Below are 18,892 nucleotides of genomic sequence, written 5' to 3' on the forward strand. Positions count from 1 at the left end.
TGTTGGTGATATTGACTATCTCTTCATCACAGAGCAATACACTATGTCATTTTGAGAGAGCTATTCATGCATGACGCTACATGTGCAGCTGTTTAATTAAAATATGCTGAACACTAACCCTGACACTGACACATAACTCATGACCCTGAAGTCTAAAGGACCTTCATTATTACAGTCTCAGCAGAATGGCACATCAATGAGGAGAAATATTACAGCACATAATGATTATTTTCAAAACACACCTTTGTACTCTTTATTTCGTTCAGCTGCGGCATCATTATGCCATATCATCACAACAAATAACAAATATAAACTGCATTAACAGTACGGCAATTAATATCAAACACCAACAACAATTAATTATTCTGTAAAAGATGTCTCAAGTACATTTCTGATTGAATAGAAAAAGAGAACACTTCCTCTGAATATCCTCTTCATGATGCATTATTAAGACCTGTCTACTGTATCATATGTTCTTTATAATGTATTATGATGCCTGTGATAATCTATCATATTCTCCTCATAATGTATTATAATGTCTGTGATAGTCTATCATATGCTCTTCATAATGTATTATAATGTCCGTGATAGTCTAGCAACTGAAGTATTAAAAGTGTAGGCCTACAAACTATAATACTTAATCATTATTGTTAAATATAATGACTCATGATATAAGAACAAAACATGTATTCATAACAATAACATACACATTTAATTATGTGTCTGTACACTCTCTATATGAAGCATGTGATGCACATACACATTTAGAACATGTGTAATACAATACATGTGCATTTAAAAAAGGTGTGCAATTATCATACTGACACAATTATATGATCAATTATTATAAACAATTGATAATTGTTCATTCATAATGACATATAAATTGTGAGTGTACTGGAGCATTAATCTGAAGAACACATAATAATGCACATAAATTAACTTCATAATAAGATACTTAGTAAAGCTAACTTAATTAGATGTCCAGAAATAAGTAGCCTAATCATAATGTGTTGTCATTTTGTACTTAAGATCTTAGGCAGTGAATACACATCACTGATTGAACTGTGTCACAATGATTGATATTATGTCTATTGAAAGAAAATGATGATGAGTGTTATGATCGGACTTCAATTTGAGAGAAATTCAAATCAAACTAATGTGCTAACTCCACCATGACATACTTATAGCAAACCAGAGCCAATGATAAGCCAATCCTCTGCTTATCCCCACTTCTGCTCTACTGGTATTGTAATTCAATAGTCTAAAGGAATGGTTTTGATTCTGCTTGTAAAGGAGCTATATGAGTCTTGAACGCCCTAGTACATCCACAACTTAACTCTTCTATCGACTTGCATCTTTGATAGGCTACAGTGCCTCCTAAAAGTGATATATGACCAGAGTGTACAGTCTGAAGCTGGTTAGCATACCAACTTCAGAGCAACACAGATCATGGGCACTTTTGACATTAGATCCAAACAGTTGTTTCTTCACATATTGTTATTTCTAGGTCCTTTTTCTACATTTTAAACTAAGAGTTCTACACATGGCCCCTTTAAAACATTTGAAAAGGTTAATTTGTAACAACCAAATAAAATTGATTTATTTCTATCTTATTTATTTATCCTTTGATTAAGCAGGGCAGTCACACTGAGATTTTTCTTTGATAGTGGAGATGGTGGAAATCAAAATGATTTATAAAAATGTTCTCCTTCATAGTCAAAAGCTGTGGAAGAAAATGGCAAACACTGTTTCCAGCAAAACAAATATTTCAAAGAACCACGACCATCAACGCTTTGAGAGGTGATGTCAATTTGCCCCTCCATTTGACCAGAATAGCTGCAATACACCAGAGCCATTTGGGTGCTCATAAATCATTAACCGCCAAATGTGAAGGAGCACATTAGGAGTGTTTTGCTTTTAGCGTAATTCTTGTAAATATATACGTAGTCATGCCTTTCTACAACATATGCAATGGAGTGGAAAAATAATGAATACTCTAATATCATCCTCAGAGTGATAAATCATATCACTTGACCTAAAAACTGTGCAGGGTATAAAGTTTTACTCAATTTAGTGACCAAAAAAACTTTTCTAAAAACACCAATGCACTTACTATAAATGATGAACCATCTTGTTTTAGCACATTATGTAGTTTATAGGCCTACAATCTACAAAACCTCATGATAAATGATGAAACGCTGTAATACACCTTATGCAAACACCTTATGCATTCCTTGTGCAACACATATGATGCACATAGATAAACATACAACGTATTATGAAGAGGGCATTCACAGGAAGTGTTTCCAAAAGAAAAACTGGAGCACTGGCAAAAAAATATGCTGTACCGGCCTACTAACTACATAGCTTGGTGGGTTCATACTCCGTAGAATATGGTTGTTTGCCACTGAAAGTCTGTAGCGCTGTGAGTATCCGCACCACCTCTGAGCTGGATAGTTTTAAGCGGTGACGGAGCAAGCATGAGAACAGGTCCAGGGGCTGAGGTCCAGGCGGGGACAGCTTGTTGACCCGGTGCCTGATCTCCACAAGCTGCAGCAGTGCAGTGTCCCGCGACCCCTGCGTGTACGGGTAGTCCAGCTGGAGAATCAGGTCTTGGATCGCCTCGGGGTCAAAGTGCATGCTGTAGCCGAACAGCTGCATGCTGTTGATTTTCATGTAGCCCAGGTTCTGGGAGGGGTCAGTGACCTCCAGTGGCTCCAGGTACACCGAGGCGTTCCCCTGAGCTGAGTCAGCACGGATTTTGCTCCTCAGGTAGAAGTGCACCGTCTCAAAGAAACTCTTCCACCTGTTGCCTAGAGTCAGAGTCCAGTTGTAGCAGTAGAGAGGAATATCAAGTTTAGTCTTCTCCCAGTTGGGATAGCCGTGCTGGTTGATGGGCATGGTCCAGCTCTCCGAGTGGCTGCCCCCAAACGGGTTGACGTAGACGGACAGCACAGGCTCCAGGGTGCTGTTCTTGGTGTGGCATATCTGGAGCGAGAGGCCCAGCAGCATGTGGATACGGTTGGACTTGAATTTGTTGCTCTTGAGCGTGAGCAGCATCCTCTTCCTCCATGACGGATCGAACCAGGCGTTGAGGCGCACGTCATTGCTGACAAAGATGCCGTGCAGAGAGATGCGCCCGTCCCGCCGCTGCAGCAGGTACCGCAGCTCCCCGTCCCGAAGGTCCGTCTCGAAGCCCAGGTAGTGGTCCGTGGAGTCGGGCACCGCGTGCCGGCACGTGCCATGGCCAAGGGTGTACCCAGGGTTGCAGCTGGCACAGCGGGTGCGGTTCTCCGCGGAGCATGAAACACAGCGAGCCCCTTCGCCCACGACACACGGGATAAGGCCCTGGCAGGAGCGGTGCTCGTATGGACAGGTGCAACTGTGGGTGTCCTCCGAGTACTGTCCAATAAGATTGTTCTCACTGCAGTACAGGATTGAGAGGATGTAGTTCAGCCAGTATGTGAAGGGCCTTGGATAGGGAAGGGATAGAAAAAGACATGGGGTTTAGACTTTCCCGACGGGTCTGAGGAACAACAGGCTATAAATCAGACATAACAATAACAAAATGTCATAGCTGTAGTGCTGCTGTGCAATAAAAGGAACAAATTGGAGTAATAAAAACACAAAGTGGGACATGGATGAATGGCGTGTGTTTGGAAAAACAGCATTAAGGAAAGTTCTTCATTGCATTATATGAAATAAAGTGTGACAATCGAATATACACTTTTGCAGCGAACAGTCCAATGAGACCACCAGAGACAGTAGCAATGATAGCCAAAGGTGTATTTCCTCATTATGAGCAGAGCACTGTTTTTTCGCTATTTTTTTCCCTTGAAACCATTAACTAAGAATGATCCACAAGTGAGTACCACAGGGTGCAATTTCACGCTTGGAAAAAAAAAAAAAACATTTAGTGCCTCACCCACTGTCAGCATTTCTCAAAGCACTCTCAAAGCCACACACTTTTTTTTTCAAAGCGTGCACTCTAGCATGGTATCTTGTATTTTGCACAATAACAACACAACCACGATAATACACACCCAACCCAATAACAATAACAACCACATCAACAATGAAAAAAAAATAATTTGCATAATTATAACAGAAAGCCTGGGATTCTAATGAGTCTCCATAAATTCACCACACCTCTCCCTCTGCAGGACTATTTTGGGCTGAGTGTGGCATCTCTTGCTAAGGCTGAAGAGCTTGTTAGTGGTTCTCCGGGCCTTGGCAAGGAGCTGACTGGCGCTCGTCTCCAGCTGCCGATACCGCTGCTGCAGACCGGCGTCATTCCTCCATAAGTGCAGGATGGCTGATGAGTTCAGGGCGTAATGTGTCGGAAGCTGACCCACAAAGGTCTGGAACTCGTCTAAGTAAGTAGATCACAATTAATTATTTAAATTCACATTATTATGTGGATTATTCATCTATGCAATGATTTGAATGAATCTAAAGTTTTTGACTTCTGAGACATCACTGTACATCATTGGCCGTTACATCAGTGTGTTGGTCTTACAGCATAACCGAATAGCAGTTCTCTATTTAATGCGAGTAAGATATTATTCTTTTAGCTTCTGGCAAATCCCATGCTGTGGCAGCCTAACTGTGATAATGGCATACCTCCACAACTTTTCATTGGAAAGAAGATTCTCTGCAATAACTCAGCACACGGTGAAACTGAACAAAGACAAAGAAACTAGAGGAAGTACCTGACTCCTCAAACTCTTGGTTCGCCACCCTCCAGGCCTCTTTCACACGCTGTAAGTTGGCCTCCAGGGAGTGCAACTCTTGCTGGGGGCAGTTGCACTGTGGGAAGCCAGGGTGACACTGGCACCAGCAGTCGTTCTGTCGGCAGACAAACTGGCCCTCTGCATTGCAGCCGATGTAGCCTAGGGCAGCCTGGATGAAACTGTTTCTTAAGTAGGCAGGCAGAATAACCTGGAGTCCTGTGAGCAAGTGAGAGGATGGCAGAGTGTGAAGTAAACAATCCCTCTGGGCGGTGTCTGCAGGGGCCTACTGCAGGTGCTAAAACACTTTTAATTAACAATCAAGGCAATCATGAGACAAATGACTTATCAAGTCACAGGAGTGATTTAGTCAAACTCATTAATTACTTTATCAATTACACAGAGAGAGAAAGCAAGAGACAGAGAGAGAGAGAGAGAGAGAGAGAGATGCCTCTCAAGTAGCACTGCTGCTTTGCTGAACTGTGTGTGATCCCATGGTAACAGTGCTAGTTTAGGGACAGGAGCTATCTGTTGAATAATCAGGTGTGCTGCTTGATGATGCATGAGAATTAGTGAACATTCACCTTGCAAATGAACTTTGTTTTCAGGGCTGTGTACCAGTACAGAGCTGACAGAGTCAAGGTTGTCATAGTTACTGCATCCAAGGGGGCCCGTCCTTGTTTCAGTCACCTACAGACAAACAATAGAGTGGCAATTTTGCACTTTTAATGAGTCTTATCTGTGGGTAGAGGTAAGGGATAATGTATTGTCTGCTGCCAGTCATTATCGAGAAAGAAATCCTGACAAAGTAAACAGGACCCTGACACAAAGCAGAGAATTATTTTCCGATAATGACCAGCAGACAATACATTATGCTGTTTCCTACACAGCAACTAGCCAAAACAAGAAAAGAAACTTCACAAAATATGTCTTTTAAAACTATTTTGTAACTACTCCATGGCTTTTGCCAACAAAAGTTTGCCAAACAAATAGAATTTAAAGGTTTCAGATGTTGCATACATATTACTTGCTGACTCAGTGAAGTCTCTGTTTCAGTGAAGTCCCATTACAATAAGTGCACAAACTACTCACAGAATGATATGAAAGACTTTAATCTTACAGTTTTTTTCAATCGCTAACAAGCGCTTACCCATACTTCAGATACTTTTTCTAAACTCTTAACACAGACTCGCACCTACAAAACACAATGGGCCAAATGGATAATTTTCTTCTCAAAAACACATTTTGTTAAATATATTACTAACACATCTTTCTCTGCACACACTAACTTTACCAAAACACTGGAAATCTGACTCAAAATGAAAGTATTTTTTTACACACAAAAAAACACCTGCTTTATCAAAGCTAGCAAAGCTCAGCCCAAGGCATTCATCTGGAGTTTACTCATACATATTTTTTTCTCTACCTAGACATAAGCAGAATTTCAGTGAGATCGAGACAGTGTGACAGTGTGACAGTGTGAAAAAAGAAACACAGGATGGATGGTCAGTGTTGTGAACTGGTGTGCTTGTCGGGTCCTCTGTACTAGTGTCTAATTAAAGAAGTTGGCAGAAAACAAGACAGGCCCTCACAGACACTGTCTGACATTATAGTGCTTCCCTTTTTCCCTTTTTTTATAGTGCTTTTTTTCCCCTTTATACTGTTTACTACAGGAGGTACAGTAGAAATACTGTTTACAGTATGATAGAACAGAAAAGGTTTTACAGTATTGCTTAGTGAACAAAATATCCATGAAACATACAAGAGCATTCTGAACAAAAAAACAACAGCAAAAAAGCCAGATAAAAAGGGGGGGAACTAAAAAAAAAAAGCACACAATTACTGTATCTAATCTCTGCGATCTTCAGGGTTAGGCCACATGTTTTCATCAACATCGCATTGATTACATGGTCAATGATAGTGGCACGAATTTCATTACTGATAACTGTTCTTGCAGCCTTTGGAATGCCACCACCACGCATTCTTACACCTCTACCTTGCCCTCTCTTTGGGCCTGCTCTTCTCCCTGGCCCTGCTCCTCTCAATGCTCCTGCACCTCTCACTGCATCTCTCACTGGGCCTGCTCTTCTCCCTGGGCCCCTTGCTCTTCCTCTTCCTCGTCCAGACATTACAGTGTTTGTCTTCTTCTTTTTCTGTTTCTACCTCAAAGTCCTCCTTTTACTGTATAAGTGTCAATGTAATAGAAAAAATAACCCCTGCCACTGAGTCTAAGCTGCCACTGAGTCTAAAACTGTTTTAGATAATTAGTTCACTTTGCAATCAGCCTAAGCACTATAAATAAGCCACAGGTAATGTACAATGGGTACAATAGAGGGAACAGGAAGAGTGAGAAAAGTAAGAATTAGAGGAGGCTGAAGAATAGGACGTGTAGGTGAAGAAGTAGGAGGAAGAAGAGGAGGAAGAGGATGCAGAGGTGAAGAAGTGAGAGGGAGAGAATGACAAGGACAAGGAGGTGAAGTTAGAGGAAGAGGACAAGAAGGAGCAAGAGGAGGATGTGGAGGGGGAGGAGGAAGGGTAAGAAGAGGAAGAAATAGCCCTTTACAGGCAAAAAAAAAATCAGTCTACATGTGGGGATGTTGTCATGTCAGGCCTGGATACGGCATTCCAGAATATATTTTCCCCGGTGCCTTGGACTAGGACATTGCATGTGATGTAGACGAAATTTTGAGAGAGACGACCCGATGTAGACTGATTTGTTTTGTCTCAGTGAAATGCTATTTTGTGTTTTGACTTGGAAAAACACACTTGTGTTTGTTTTGATGTGTGTAAATACAGTAAACAGTAATACTTGAAGTTTGGATCCCTGTATGTTTACAGAACTATGACAAAAGTATGACCTCAAACTGACATAGTCTACCTTGTGCACAGAGAAAGCAAAAGCCAGATGTGTTTTATATTCATACCATCAGTGTGTTGTTGGCACATTGTGTGCTTACTATTGTGATGGCTTGTGTTTACTGTTAGATACGAAAACACCATTTTTACGAAGGTGTGAAGAGTTAAGCAAGGAGTGTTAGCTTTTGCAAGAGAACTACAATGTTTTGCTGATTGGGTGAGAGGTTTTGCCATTTGTGTGTAGAGTTTTGCAAAAAAAGGCCATAGTTACAAAAAATGTGCTTAAGCAATCAGAAAAAACTGTAAGACAATGTAAGCATTGTGGAAATGTGTTCACTGACTGCATATCGTGTGAAAACGACATGAAATGTGTGAATGGTATGGCCACAAAAGACCGATGCTGTGCTAATTGTATTTAGAGTTTTGAAAATGTGACAACTGGTTGGACAAACGCTTGTTAGCGACTGAAAAAAACTGTAAGCACAAAACCTGGTGCCATTTGCAGCAGTCGTGTGTGTGTGTGTGTGTGTGTGTGTGTGTGTGTGTGCGCGCATGTGTGTGCATGCGTGTGTGCGTGTGCGCGCACGCGCGTGTGTGCATGCGTGTGTGTCGTGTGTGTGTGTGTTAAGCAAGGTGTGTTAGCTTTTGCAAGAGAACTACAATGTTTTGCTGATTGGGTGAGAGGTTTTGCCATTTGTGTGTAGAGTTTTGCAAAAAAAAGCCATAGTTACAAAAAATGTGCTTAAGCAATCAGAAAAAACTGTAAGAAAATGTAAGCATTGTGGAAATGTGTTCACTGACTGCAAATCGTGTGAAAACGACATGAAATGTGTGAATGGTATGGCCACAAAAGACCGATGCTGTGCTAATTGTATTTAGAGTTTTGAAAATGTGACAACTGGTTGGACAAACGGTTGTTAGCGACTGAAAAAAACTGTAAGCACAAAACCTGGTGCCATTTGCAGCAGTCATTCATTTTTTGCAGTGGTTATTATACATAATTATCAGACTGTTGGGAAGGTCCTTTCATGTTAATGGAACTTTCTGCAGCATTCTGAAGAGCCACAAAACTAAAATAATAATATCTATCATGGAGGTTATGTTCTTGGCCTGTTTGTTAAACTGTAAGCAGGATTACACAAAAACTCCCATCTTCATTTTCATCCGACTTAGTGAAAAGATCTAGCCTGCCCCAAAGAGGAACCCCTGTAAATACAAACTGGATCAGATCTACAGATTTCACTTTCGTTAATTACGACATATGGCATATTATATGGCCTTAGCTGAAGTCTGTGTGTGTGTGTGTGTGTGTGCGCGCATGTGTGTGCATGCGTGTGTGCGTGTGTGCGCATGTGTGTGTGTGTGTGTGTGTGTGTGTGTGTGTGTGTGTGTGTGTGTGTGTGTGTGTGCGCGTGTGTGTGCATGCGTGTGTGTCGTGTGTGTGTATGTGTGTGTGTGTGCATGTGTGTGCATGTGTACACTGTGTTGGTGTCTGTGGGGGTTTGCAGTCCACTTATACCCACTGTGAGACAGCACACTGTTGTGCTTTGATATGCAAAAGCTGTCAGGACTCATCACTCCTTCTTTCAAAAAGCAATCAAACCGGGTTTAAAAACCCAAACAATCATTTCAAGGACAGTGAGAGATGGGGAGAACCCAAGCGAAAGAGTGAGAGGAAAAGACATGGACAGCAAAGAGACTGTTGGGAAAGTAAAGCAAAAGAAAGAGGTAAAGAGAATTGCAACTCCATTACACCCACAGCAGGCTGTAATGTTCCTGATGTTCTTGCTAATGCAGCTGCAGCATGATTCATTAAAGTCAGAGTTTTCTCTGCAGGCACTACTGCACTACTTCTCAAAAAACCCTGAATGCAGTGGAGACTAACACACTGTCCACAGTAACACAAAAGTACATCTATTGGTTGTAGGATGCAGGGGTCTTTTGTTCCCTGCAAGCAATGTGGGTGTTGGACTGTTGTGTGGACTAACTCAGTAATGTTCAGTTTGCATCCTTTTTGTGTCTGATAGAGTGTACGTGTAGTATTCATCAATTTTAGGTGTATCTTCTGTTGATCGATCTCTGTGCTAGTGTAGTGTTCGCCATCAATGTCAACATCTATTTGAAGTGTGCCCTGCCCCCTGTCCTCCCACAGAGCAATACATTGTGTTGTGATTCATAACAAAATTCTTATGGCCAAAAAGAGAGCAATGCTCTGATTGTCGTTTTCAAAGAACCCTAACCCTACAATATGTTTATGTGAGAACATGTTCTTTGTTAACATCAGAGAAAACTGGACTGAAAAATTATCCCTGTCTTTGTCCTTTCTTTACCCAACATTAGCTGTGCTAAACATATGAACATATTGTGATAAACGCAGCTACAGTATACAAGAAAAAAACACCTGCTTTATCAAAGCTAGCAAAGCTCAGCCCAAGGCATTCATCTGGAGTTTACTCATACATATTTTTTTCTCTACCTAGACATAAGCAGAATTTCAGTGAGATCGAGACAGTGTGACAGTGTGACAGTGTGAAAAAAGAAACACAGGATGGATGGTCAGTGTTGTGAACTGGTGTGCTTGTCGGGTCCTCTGTACTAGTGTCTAATTAAAGAAGTTGGCAGAAAACAAGACAGGCCCTCACAGACACTGTCTGACATTATAGTGCTTCCCACACTGTCAAAAATCAATGACTGGGGAATCGTTCATGTTATCCTCCTCGACCAAATAGCTTTCCACATAATACCAATAACTCTAACAAAGAGGTCGCTAACAGGAGCCATAGCCCTGATCCTGAATGGGACTGAAGCTGAATGTCTGCACTATGAAATGTCATACTGTGACTGACATATTCATCCTTTGGCCTGCACTGCAGTCTCCTGCTGTCATGTTTAATTTGAATTCCGTGGCGACGTTTGAGTGATAAACTGGCAGGTGGTGAAGGTTTTGCCTCACTGCGCCTATACACCTCCAATTCTTCATCAGCTGAAGACTGTTGCTATGAACAAATGCCATGCCGGGCCAGTGTTTCAAGCTTAGTGACCGATTCTGCCTTTCAGTGCAAGGCCCCCGTGGGAAAAGCGACCACATCTTGCTCTCAGTGTATCGTTTCTCAGTTTGGCACTCCTACAGCCTCACAATTACTACAGCCACCGCTCGGAGAAGCGACACTTCTCCTCCATATCGTCTCCATTGTTTAGTGAGAAGTGGTGAATGGTTTATCTAAAATCATTTGATACAGAACAGACAGACTATTAGTGCAGCTCCATTACTCCCTGCATAAACTGGCAGCTGAGGACGGAATACTCTTTTCCCGTTTGATCCAGCAAAAAACAGAAAAAGAGCCGACTACATACATAGTATACTGCAATAACCACAGCGCAAGGCAAATGTCAGTGCGGGATGCCTTGACTTATACCATCTGCCAGTATAATGAAGATCAATCTGAACAAACTAACATTGCATACACTGCTTCATAGATTCTAATTAAAAGTCTAAAAGCATTACTTCAATCTAATCTCTCATCCAGCAGCTCATTCAATTGTCTCATAATAAGATGTAGACAAGAGTCTGCTTTTAACATTACTATAACCTGTCCATAAATCATACAAGTGTCTTCTCTAACATTTTCCTCATAACTGAAATAGCTAACAAATGCAGTTAGCCAAAGCAGAGTGGAATATCGATGGAATCAAACCACAGATTTATCATCCTCCTTCAGGTAGATGATTTTCCCACTCACCTTGATGGCATCTTATCCTAGTATCATTAAATGTCTACATTCTGCTAAATGTTTAGTCCTTGTAAATAACTGTACTATATGTAGTGTGTGTAATCAGCTAATCGTGGTTTGTCATTCAAAATCAACAAGCAACAAATTGTTTGGCAAGAAAGTCCTTGGTGATGACCTGCTTCACATAAATGGTACACTTCATTGAAAAATATGGTAGAAATTACCCAGATACTTTGAGTAACCTTGTTAGAAACCAAGGAGAGAACAGGAACTGCTCATACTTGATTCATCATTTCTTAAACAAGTGGGTGTTAGATAGATGTGATAAAGCTAGGGACCTTGACAACTTAAAACAAGGCCTTTCCAACTGTCACTATAATCTAAATTTGTGTGAAGTAGTCCTGCTGCATTTAGATGAATGTGCATTTCAGATAAGTCTTACATAAATCAGCTCACTCAGTCGGCACAATCCTCTAACTGCCCAGAGGCTTTGTTCCTGGCTGGGCTGGCTAGGACTTGCCTTGGCATGAGTCAAGTCTACTCAAGTTTTGTGTTAACTTTTAAGTGGTGATAACATTCAAGACAGATCAATAAACCAGCAAACAACCCAATACAAAAGAAATATTGCAGCACTTCACACACAGAGATGGCCAACAGCAGTATAGAGAGCTTCAAGGACATGTTCATCAGTATAGCTGATGAAGCACAACTCAAGAGCTGCACTTCAGAAATGAGCCCTTTTCAGGAAAGCTGTTCATCAAAAAACTGTTCAGGCCCAAAGTTATGAACTAATGCTTTATTTCCCAACCTTGGGAATAAATATAAATAAAATTTAAAAAAAATATTAAACACCCTATGATATCTAAGTTCAGTAACTGATCCTTCATTACAATCTAGCTAAAAATAAAGTTAGACAGCCTGCATGACAAGTTTGACGGAATTATGCTTGATCAATGTTCAAAACAAAGTAGCAAAACAACCAGGCAAGAAAGGACATTTGGGGGAAATCAAAGTACTGCTTTCGTCTGGATGTTATAGCAGAGATGAGTTGCGTTCTCTCTCGCAACAAGTGAATGATTGGGGTCAACAATGTTTTGTGACATCAAAATAGGGTCACCTGCCAAAAAAGGTTAGAAACCCCTGAACTAAGGGAAATGGAGAGGAGAGACAGTAGCCACAACACAGGCGTGTGACATGAAGTGTGGACTTGAAATTGGAAAAAAACTAAAAGTGAAATTTGCCATGTGATATATCATGCACCTATCCTTATTCTACCTTATTCTTCAGCTGGCAAACCAGCTATGCCTATCCATATAGCTGACCAGCGAGGTAACTCCAAAGATAATTAGATGCATCAACAGATAAACTTAATTTTCAAATACATTATTGATTTACATAAAGGTAAAAGCAGCAAAATACCCTATTTTACAGAAATACACAGACACACTGCTCCCCTTCCCTGTGTAACCCTCCTGTTCTCAAGATGCAGTTTTTCCACTGTGTTCCTGGGCCTGTCTGTTTTACCTTGATGGCAGAGGAGGCGATCTGAAGGTGGTGCAGCTTGCGCAGTGTGCTTTCCCTGTCGATGAAGTACGAGGCGGCCAGCTGGTGGAGGGCTTCCAGGGTCAGCGCCGTGGTGCTGTTCAGATCGATCCCAACCTCCGGGCCTCGACTCAACTTCCTCTGGTCCACGAAAATGGTCAAGGACTCCTCTCCTGACAGCCCAAAAGAGAGAGGGGTCACTTAATGCATTAGATTTAGCACTTCAACAGAAGCCTTTAATCAAACTGACTTGGACTACAGTTAAATGCTTAAAGACATATTGTTGTCTGTGCCCCCCCAGAAATTACTCCATCGATGTTGGTGTCACACTCTCTACCAGTGGAGCTATATAAGTTACTGTAAACAGCCTTTCCGCAGTGGATCCGAACTGAGGCTGAATGGGAATTAAGGTTTTTATTTGACTCCTACGCTACAGCATGAATCTCATCTCAAGAACTACATTGTGCCAGTTTGATCTAAATAGGAATATGTCCCAAGTCAGTAAGTGCATGGAGAACTGGACATTTGCAGCTGTGCATCTCTAATCATGTGAAAGTAGACCATTTCTCATGGACACATAAGAAATTCATGAAAGAGAGATGGGAATAATTCAGAACATTGGGCCTCATTTGTTCTTAAAACCCACATATGCAGTTTTTTTATTTGTTGATTTGTTCTTAGGTAAAAAGAGAATCCACTTCTGACACTACTAAATGTAACTTTGTGAATCTGCCTGAGAGTTTTCGTACACAACCTTCTTAAAAACAAATTTAAGACTATCCTAAGAAAGGTACTGGTGAATGAGTGCAATTCATTTTAGAAGAAGAAGAAGTCTTTTTTCCTTAACTCTAAAACAGATCCATCTGGTTTAGACATGCTTGTAGATGAAATATGCTATGCGCACCAGCAATACCTAAGGTCTGTTGCTTTGCCTGTGCAACATCAAAACAGTTACCCAGTAGAATGATTTATCTTTTATATTTGTCTGTCTGTACCTCCCAAAGTGGCTGAGAGCAGGAAATGCGTTCCATACTTCTTGATGATGTTGTCTGTTATCTTCTGTAAGGTGGGCCTCCGCCCCAACACCCTGATGCTATGGATAAACTCGGGGTCAAGAGGCGCAGCCACTCCATTGCTCTCCCGCCTCTCCAAGGCCAAGCTGTTGACCCTCCATCTGCCAAACTCTCTGCAAAGCAAGGTAAGCGTTAAATGCAGCCTCTGCGTCAGGTGGGGCAGGAAACAACAGGACAATATGCAATCTGGTGAAACGCGGAAATGTAATCAGCAATATGCAAATCAGATTTACCCCCCCCCCCCCCCCCCCCCCTTCCTCAGCTTTCCTCGCAGCTCCCAAAGAAACACTGTACTTATTTTGTTTCCACACAATTTATCTGCACTGCCGTGGTAAATCCGGCACAGTGGGTGCTGCTTGATTGTGCTGGGGTTTGAGGAATCTCTAGACGGACCAACCGGAGTAAACTTACCCATCCATGGAGACTTCTGTTCTCTGCAACACAGCAGGTTGCAGCGTATCAACATCTAACTTTGAAACTTTATTTAATTCTAGCAAGTATAAATCTTTTATAATGAGATATTTGAGAGACTTTGCTGCCCACCATTTCTGCTGTGTTTACTAGCAAACAGATGAGTTGTTTGTTTGGACTGTGACGTGGGATGGTAGTGGGAGATGGGGCCTTAAGAGATCATCATCTTTGTGAGATTAGTGCAACTCCTGCTGCCATTTAGCTGAAAGATCACCCTATTAAATAACTAGTCTCTCAATACACTGGCAATAATAGCCCAGACCGTACACTCAATATGTTTGATTGCACTAGCCCACTCTTGTCTACGTATGTGCACATTAAACCAAGCAGAAGTTGCAAGCTGTACTTTCCTTTCTTTTCCCAGGGAAAGAACACACACATACACACACTCACACACACACACTCTCTCTCTCACACACACACACACACACACACAAATACAACAGGAAGAGGATAAACTGCAGAGCAAGTCATCTGAAGTTTCCTCTCTATGCAGGCTGACAGAGTGTTCTTGCGCCCCAAGGCCCAGTTTTTTTGTTTAGTGCTTCAGAGATCCTCCTCTCCCACTCACTGTTTACAGAGAATGCCAACGGGAAGTGTGATAGGTTAACGTGGGGCTTAATCTACATCATTCATACATAATGGAACTGGCTTGTAGCCCCAAGATTATCTCTAGGTGATTAGCAGCGGTATTCACTGAATTTTACAGCAGCGTTGTCTCATTGTCTTTAACATCTCCAAATGACATATGGGAAAATAACTTCATTCTTATCACACTAAAACTGTATGTTTTTTTTATTCCTAATGAACCACAAAAGAATTAGATGGTGTACTGTGAAACTTACAAATATTTACTGTTTTGCAAAGAGTTTGCCGCTAAACCTCTGGGTCAGCTAAGCAGGTTTATCAAGCATCCACTACAGATGATCAGATGTCCTGGTGGACGGTTAAAGCTATTCTGTGTGTACTTGAATGCCAAGAAAGTAAAAAAGAAACAACAGCAAAGAAGAAGCAAAGCCCAGAAAATCCCAAACACGCCATTATACTTGTACATCAAAAATATAACAATTTTGTTGGGGGCTAAGGGGAGGGGGTGGCAATCATTTCAGTGTCTCTGAAAGCCATTAAAAAGAAAGGCAACGAATGATCCACCCATGGACAGTTGGATGGAGTGTATCATTACAGCCAATCAGCCTAACGAGGCCTGAGATGAGTGGCTGCTTGCCGGTGTTTGATGGGCACTCCACACACACAGAGGGCCATCCACTATCCTCTTGCCCACGAGGGAGCATGGGCCGACAGAGGGACGCTCAGCTGGAGAGGCCTTTGGCAGCCACCAGTGGGGACCTGGGGCTACGTCTAATCAAAAGGCAATAGTGGGGTCCATAGGCGATGGAGATGGCGATGGAGATCCGGGAGGGGGGGGTTGCAGGGCGGGGTGCTCGAGGTGCTGAGGCCCACACTCTAATCAGCACTGCTACATGTTGTTGCACACAGAATACATCTGAGAGTGCTTGAGGATGACGCCGTTAAATCCTCATGGCGTACAGTTCTTACATACCTTATGCATTGTTGCCCTCTTTTCATGCTTGATAATATATGCCACAACACAGAAATATGAAATAGCTATATAATCACTGTCTCCCATCAACCAATTAGTACTATTCTAAAAGACCACAAATGAAAAATATTTCACAGACTAGTTAAATATAGTTATAATAGTTACATCTATTTGGATTCTTTATAATATGATAATGTGCTTATTATTACTGTAATAATATGCAGACCTGTTCTTGAGTGCAGCAATTTCTTACTTGCTTCCCCTTGGGGATCAATAAAGTATCTATCTATCTATCTATCTATCTATCTATCTATCTATCTATCATCATCACAGTCAACACCTGCTGGCAGAGACACTGGGTAAACTCTCTGCTCTGTTGTAGCACCAGTATTGGTCAACAGCTCTTTATATGGACCTTCGTCAAGTATTACGACACAGATCAACTTTGAATATGTGCAATATGATCTAATGGAGCAGCAGTAAAAGCATATGTCTTCTGTCCACTCTAGAATCGACAGAGCTGCAAAAGATGTGCTGGCTTCTTTATTTCCTTGTGTGACAGTAAAATTCTGATTCTACAGCCACACAACATTATCATATAATGGCTCCTATTGATGCAGTACAAAACATATTCGTATGATGCAAATGAACAGCAATTTGTTCCTATTTACATAAAATAGTATTTCAACAACACCGTGTAATTCAAATTTAATTTTGAACAATTTAATTTTAAGTATAGTACAAAAGTACGTTTTACGTTCCTTCACTCAGAGTACCCCAGCATGATGGCTGCATGTAATGCATTTCCTGACACAGTCATACTCATATCATGCACCTTGAATGTCAAATATGAAAGCTCAGCTTCAAAGGAAATGCTTGTTATATTAAGGCAGAGCCATGCCACATATGGAAATGATTCTGTAGGGTATTTTTATGAATGTTCTTGTGCATGAGAGACATCTGCTATTTTATTGGATCTGTCACAAGGCATTGATTTCCCTAGAGATTATAGGACTGTTAACAGAAATCTAAAAATAGTTTTCATCTGTCAAGATAATATCTCATTATGAGTAGATGTCATTAATCCTTTATTAAAATAGGGTATTGGCTTCTGATGACTTGTTGATCAGTATGAAGTGATAGTGATTAGGGCTTGCCAGCTTAATTATCAGAATTATCATAATATGAGAAGATTGTTTGCCTCCACCACAAGAGGGTGGGAAATGGAAAGATCAGCAGGATTTATGTGAGCCTTGTTTTTCACTGTTTTAACATCTCTCATTCATTCTATTTGACTAAAAATATGATATGGTAGGTTCCTGCTCCACGCAACCACTTGCAACGACACAACACAGCCAAATGCAGAATTAAACAGTTATGATGTATCACAATTACAAACTAATTAGACCAACTCAGTGCGTCACACACGCTTGTGCAATGTGTGCATACACGTTTACACAAAGTCGGAACAGAGACACAACAGCTTTTCAAAACAGCTGACACAAAACTACAACATTACGAAAGGTCTATTAGCGACCTGTTTTGCATCTCACCTGTAAATCTTGTATCTCGTTGTAAAGCCGTGTTCGTATCGTTCCGTGAACTCCGTGAACTCCGGTGCGTGGTGAAACGGTCCTTTATCCGACAGGAGCCAGCTCAAAGGGTCAGCGGCATCAACGGAGGTGGCCGCGGTGGCTATAGCCCAGCAGCAGCGTAGGGTGAGTATCATTCCCTCCCATCGGCGCATCTGATCAACCGGTCTAAGACCAACACTTCGACCGAGCATTCTTCTCCCAAGGACTCTTCATTCTTTCAAATGTGTCTCTGTACCCTATTGTAAGTGAATACACTGTGAACCATATCGATTTCATCAATTACATATGGATAGACTGATGGATTCTATCAAGTTTGCAAACGAGATGCCGCGCCAACATTTATGCCATATCATTAGACAATAGCCTGACAACTTTGAAGTTCAACTAGTCCTAGCTTCTCATACATTGCCTCCGCCTGTACACCAAGTTATCTTACAGCCTGCATGCAGTAGCCTATGTCTATTGGATGTGATTAAATAGATTAGCCTACTATTAATACCAACCTGTGTTATTATTATGTGCAAATCATTTATTTACCAGAGAAGACAGCAGTGTAACTTCCTCAAAAGGGGTACCATCCATGTGCACAGGTGAGACCCGTGCAGGGCAGTGTTTTTCCGTCCCGGTCTGCGCACCTTTCGAAGTTAGGATGGTCTCCAAGAACTATGAATCGACGCGAACAGAACTGGTCGAAAGCAGCGTTACGTGAAAGTTTTAGGCTATGCTTTGCTGTCAAATAGTAATCTCCCCAATGAAATCGAAGGTATTTCATCCATTGATTACTATACAAAGTATTTTCAGCATGTGGAGTATTCCAACAGCCGGATAGACAGTGACCGACTCTCCAGTTCTCTCGGCAAGCGTTCAGCGATAGCCTACCGATTTATTCATGTTCATCGTGCTCCCCCCTCCCCACATTGGTTGCGTGCATGTGAGGCGGGGGGACGTCGTCGATCAAGTATAGCCTAAGCCCTGTTTTTTGTACGTTTTTAGTGTCAATGTAGTATATTTTGTTGATGTACCAATACGAGTTTGATGATGCTGCTTGATTTCAGCATCATTGTGCTGTTAGTGTCCATTAGGCCTACGTTGAACTTTTTTTAATGGTCAGTGTTTGGGTTTCTCATAGCAGAGACACATACAGAGATTGATTCTGTTAATAACACCAGATGAAAACAAATGTTATTCATGGCCATACCTAGCAAGTGGAATCGCAACATTGACCTTAAAGGACTGTTCTTTTTCAGAGAGTGTGTACTGAATTACTTGGGGCTGAGATTCTGGTCCCCTCATTTCCTCTCAGTTCAGCCTATTGTTCACTCCATCTTTC

General features: G+C 41.5%; 1 protein-coding gene across 3 annotated transcripts; it reads right to left on the reverse strand.

Annotated features, from left to right (window-relative positions):
• Window positions 1-251: 251 nt before the first annotated feature.
• Window positions 252-18,495, reverse strand: brinp3b (bone morphogenetic protein/retinoic acid inducible neural-specific 3b). 3 transcript variants are annotated; one of them, XM_042111568.1, is made up of 8 exons: window positions 18,100-18,495; window positions 17,521-17,791; window positions 13,858-14,048; window positions 12,845-13,035; window positions 5,318-5,423; window positions 4,716-4,952; window positions 4,153-4,375; window positions 252-3,475 (listed from the first exon to the last, which is right to left on the reverse strand). In XM_042111568.1, exons 2-8 carry the CDS (start codon window positions 17,751-17,753, stop codon window positions 2,359-2,361), a joined length of 2,298 nt encoding a protein of 765 aa, XP_041967502.1. In that variant the 5' UTR covers window positions 17,754-17,791; window positions 18,100-18,495; the 3' UTR covers window positions 252-2,358. The 3 variants fall into 3 exon arrangements, with proteins under 3 accessions (XP_041967502.1, XP_041967484.1, XP_041967493.1); XM_042111550.1 differs by having other exon boundaries at window positions 17,521-17,798; XM_042111559.1 differs by having other exon boundaries at window positions 17,521-17,816.
• Window positions 18,496-18,892: the final 397 nt, after the last annotated feature.

This window comes from Alosa sapidissima, chromosome 1, assembly GCF_018492685.1.
Source record: "Alosa sapidissima isolate fAloSap1 chromosome 1, fAloSap1.pri, whole genome shotgun sequence".
NCBI classification, from domain to species: domain Eukaryota; kingdom Metazoa; phylum Chordata; class Actinopteri; order Clupeiformes; family Clupeidae; genus Alosa; species Alosa sapidissima.

What these genes read in the sequence shown, in the direction of transcription:
- brinp3b (XM_042111568.1), bottom strand. Translation starts at nt 17,753, where the DNA reads ATGCTCGGTCGAAGTGTTGGTCTTAGACCGGTTGATCAGATGCGCCGA. An exon ending in ACGAGATACAAGATTTACAG is followed by an intron (nt 14,049 to 17,520) that starts GTGAGATGCAAA and finishes CTTGCTTTGCAG; the next exon opens with AGAGTTTGGCAGATGGAGGG. An exon ending in TCGCCTCCTCTGCCATCAAG is followed by an intron (nt 5,424 to 12,844) that starts GTAAAACAGACA and finishes GTTTGTCTGTAG; the next exon opens with GTGACTGAAACAAGGACGGG.